We start from the raw sequence: 4430 nt of genomic DNA, 5'->3' as shown, positions 1-4430 counted from the left end.
CCTGGGAAGCGTCAGCTGCCCCATCCCTGGATGTGTTCAAGGCCAGGTTGGACGGGGCTTGGAGCAACCTGGGCTAGGGGGAGGTGTCCCTGCCCGGGGCAGGGGGGTTGGAACTTGATGGTCTTCAAGGTCCCTTCTAACCCAAACCATTCTGTGATTCCATGATTTCAGCAAGCAGAGAATCCGGCACCTCGCCCTCTGTAGCCCCCTTTCCTCCGGGGACCATGCCTCCCTCCGCCGTCACCCTGAGCCCGCAGCAAGGCAGCAGTCCCACCGGGTCTGGGCACCTTCGTCCCCTCGGCCGGCAGCTCTCTTCCCGCTGCCATTCCTGCCAACTGCCTTTTCGACCACCGCACCACCAAACCGCCCAGGAGATGCCCAGCGGGCACGGCCACGCACCCAGCCTCTACTGCTGCCCCGAGCGAGTCTCCATCCTGCTCCGGACCCCTTTTCCCCATTCTCCCCATCCGCTCTGCTGCCTTGAATTAAGGGCTGTCACTCGGTGTGCGTTTATACAGCACCCAGCGTGTTTCAAAACACTGGCATTTAATGAAAAACACAGACTATCGAAGCAACAGGGTTTGATCCCAAAGTCAAGCAGATCACCTATAAACGGGAGGCACAGATTTCAGCAAACAAAATCCGACGCCAGCCGGCAAACGGGCCCGGGGTCACATTATCCATCATCTCTTAGGATCGCAACATCTGCCAGGAACTTGTGAAAATGTCTGCAGATCCCTAAAGAATTTAAGCCTGAATTGATTAACTGCCTAAAAACTCATCCTACAAATTGACACACACGTTGTTTTCCTGTTTCAAAATATTTCAGTCATCCAGTTAAGGAGGAGAAGCACTGGCACACCGCTGTGCCAGCGAGCCAAGGACAACAAAGTCAGTGATACAAACTAAAGAAGAGGTGAAAAACTCAGATACATTCAGGACTTCAGGGTGTATATTGATTTAATTAACTACTTTGTTAATAGGATATTAAATTAAGAATCGGCAAGACACCTGATTAGCCCTACCGGTGAAGTAATGCTGTGTCCCGTCCCTTTTGGTTGCTCGTGGCCTGACCCCGACACCAGCGCCATAAAAATAACTGAAACACGGAGCGACAGAGCAGTTGGGGTATATTGTGCAGGAGAAGGGTATGGGATACTCCCGTGCCTAGCTGTTCCCTTTTATTTCTTTGTCAGCAATACAAGATCAGCTGAATGGAACAGCAAAAAAAAACGCCTCGGAGCATATCTGTCAAATCCCATTTCTCTTTACCTTCAAGCACTGAACCTCAGTCTCGCTGGATCTCAACGCCGAGAGATATTTGCAGTGCATCGGTCCTGGGGACGGCCAGCAACGAAGTCAATCATCACTCTCCTACCCTGGCTGAGGAGAGGGGCTGCTTATAACCTCCACCGCTGCCGGGCGCAGCCGCGGGAGCCCCGTAGGCTCCCGGCACACTGATTTCTCTTTACCTTCAAGCACTGAACCTCAGTCTCGCTGGATCTCAACGCCGAGAGATATTTGCAGTGCATCGGTCCTGGGGACGGCCAGCAACGAAGTCAATCATCACTCTCCTACCCTGGCTGAGGAGAGGGGCTGCTTATAACCTCCACCGCTGCCGGGCGCAGCCGCGGGAGCCCCGTAGGCTCCCGGCACACTGGTCCCCGTGCAGGCTTTCCCTGGCCGCTGCTGCCTTTGAATCGGGGCTGGAGCTGGGGCTGGAGCTGGGGGGCTGGGGCTGGAGCTGGGGGGGAGGGAAAGCGTGTCCCTCGCACTCTGCCTGCCACCACGGGGCCGGCCGGGCTGGGCTCTGAAACGCTGCTAGAGAGCCCTCTCTAAAAATAAACACTGAGCTCCTGAAGATTAACACGGCAGGGGAGAACCCCTAGGCTTGGAGAAACCCCTTCTGCTATTGACCACATAACCAGGGCAAAGCACGATCCAGAGATGACTTTCCGAAGGAGTCTGACGCCAACAACCAGCGCCTCGGCTGCTCCGCCGACTTTCTGAGGCACCGGGAATAAAACAAAACTAAACAAAAAGAACAGAGAGAGCCCAGAAAATAAATATGTATTTTATTAATTTTCCCTGCTCTATCTAGGTCTCTTTCTGTGTGCTGCTCCCTGTGCCAGGAACCAGAGCAGCTATTTGATTTAATGTCAACTTTTTTGCTGCCTCCCGTGAGGGGTAGTCATGGAAGAAAGAGAGAGGGGAAAACGAGGAAGAAAGAGAGAAAGAACTGAGTGCCAATTATCAGCTGCTGCCACCAGAGAGCTCAAAAAATCAAAAATAAAAAGTATCTCGCTTTGTGGCTGATCACTCCTTATTAAGTCAGAGCAAGATGTTCCAGCCCGGGCTGTTTTGGGCACCAACAGCCCGCGGGAGCCCGCGGGGCGCAGGACAGGGCTCCGGCCGCACGTTTAGCAGGGCTGTAGTGACAGGACAAGGGGTAACAGTTTTAAACTAAAAGAGGGTAGATTTCAGACTAGAAATAAGAAAGAAATTTTTTATGATGAGGGTGGTGAAACACCGGCACAGGCGGCCCAGAGATGCCCCATCCCTGGAAATATTCAAGGTCGGGTTTCCCGTGGGATAGCTAACTCGGGCGCAGGACAGCCAGCCTGGACACTGCCGGCGGTGCCCATGGCCCCATCTCTGTGCCGGGTGCTGCGGGGAGGCGCGGGCACAGCTCCAATCACCAGCCATCTATTTTTTGGAGCACCGTGAAAAGTCATTATTGATGGCTGAGGCAGAAGATGCCTTCCCAGCGACTCGTCAAACCACGGGGGAAATTAAGACGGCTTCCTTTCCCGAGATGAGTTATTGCCTCCACAAACACAGCCAGATTTAAAGCAATTTCCTGTCAAGTATATTCATTATGATTGGAGGAATCCCTGAAATTTTCCTAGAGCTGTGAAATCCTCCCCTCTCCTTTGTCCGCCCGCTCCAGCGAGATGCCGGCAGAGCCGCGGGTGCAGCTGATGGGGCAGTCGTGTTCCTCCCGCTGGCCGAGGCCAGGACCCAAAGGGACACGGGACAGAGGTGGCTCACGACACGGCGAACAGCGGAAGCCTTTTTCCTGTGGCCACTGATCTGGCCTACATCAATACACACTTTTCCCCCTTTTTCTTTCTGCCGTTTCCCTGCACAATCCCGGGTGAGTCACTCCACCCATTCTTGAGCTCCTTCCCAGCTGTGAAACACCACCGCTGCTGCTCCACCCGGGGCAGCCACGGATGCTGGGAGGATAAAGCCCATAAATACCTGCGAGGTAGCTCAGACACGTGAGGGGGAAGGTCCCGCAGGCACCCTGGCTGCCATCAGGAGGGGGACCAAGCCTTGCCGGGCAGCCTGCCTTGCCCTGACAGCTCCAGGGGCAATTCACAGCACTTTGCCAAGGTGCTTTTCTTCACGTTAATGCTTTACTCACCACCATAATACCGCAGCTCATGGGAGACGAGGACTCCAAGTACTGTACAGACGTGAGAAATCAGACTCCTGCCCTTAAGAGCCTGAAGTCCAGTTAGAATCACAGAATCATTTCGGTTGGAAGAGACCTTTAAGATCATCAAGTCAAAATGACTGAAAGAACTGTATCTCTGCTCCTCCAGCCCCTGCTGGACCCGCGCTGGTGCCTCCTCTGCCCTCCCTGGATGCACAGGGCGCTGCTTGGTACCAGCAACGTGCAGGTGATGGAGAGCTCCGGTTTTCGTGCCATTCACCTTCCTGCCACGATGCCACCCCTGAGGCAGCCCCGCACAGGACCGGCAGCGGGGGCTAAACCGCTGGGGCATCTCTGCACACACAGGTGAGAGGAGCAGGAGCTCGGTGAGGCGGGTGCAGGCAGCGCAGGGCAGGGAGCAGGCAGCTGGGTGGCAGAGGTGACAGTGCCATCATCACCTGCTCTCAGCCAAGCCAGGGGAGGATGTGGCTGCCGGGGCTGGGGCGAGGTAAGAGATTATGAGTGAGAAAGAGACCCATCAGAGGTAATAGCCCTATTGGACCCAATTTAATACCCTCTTCAGCCATCAGTGGCATCATACAGCGGAGTTGACCCCGTGTCCTGGACCTGGGCAGGGAGACAGATGGGTCATCCAAAGCCACCCATGGGGAGCAGTGTCTTCCTTCTGACACCAGCACCTTGGTCCCACAGAGTCCCCGGATGCCACCAGCAGTGTGGCCGTGCCAGCCCAGGGGACCGCGCTGACTTGCCCACAAGTCCCCTCCCCATCTCCCCGCGTTACCTGCGCAGGAGCAGTTTGGGGTGGTTCTTGTTTTCCAGGTTCTTCTCAATGAGGTCGGAGAGCAGCTGCTTCAGCACGTCGGTGGCGTACTCCAGCTTGCCCTGCAGCCCCGTCATGATGAGCGAGGCCACGTTGCCGCGATCGCGCATGGAGAAGCTGCGCTGCAGCTCCAGCGTTCGGATGAAG

The 4430-nt window shown here is 55.5% G+C and overlaps 1 protein-coding gene across 1 annotated transcript in view; it reads right to left on the bottom strand.

The window, feature by feature from the left end:
• The window catches only part of PLXNA2 (plexin A2), a 167704-nt gene that overhangs the window by 15441 nt on the left and 147833 nt on the right, over positions 1-4430 (bottom strand). Inside the window, 1 exon segment of the mRNA XM_009888264.1 lies at positions 4245-4430. This exon segment is cut by the window's right edge and continues 15 nt beyond it. Within this exon segment, the coding sequence (XP_009886566.1) occupies positions 4245-4430 (186 nt within the window).

The sequence above is a fragment of the Charadrius vociferus genome, unplaced genomic scaffold (assembly GCF_000708025.1).
Source record: "Charadrius vociferus isolate BGI_N301 unplaced genomic scaffold, ASM70802v2 scaffold266, whole genome shotgun sequence".
Lineage (NCBI taxonomy): Eukaryota > Metazoa > Chordata > Aves > Charadriiformes > Charadriidae > Charadrius > Charadrius vociferus.
Note: the sequence above shows the minus strand (reverse complement) of the source record. Positions and strands in the feature narration are given on the sequence as shown.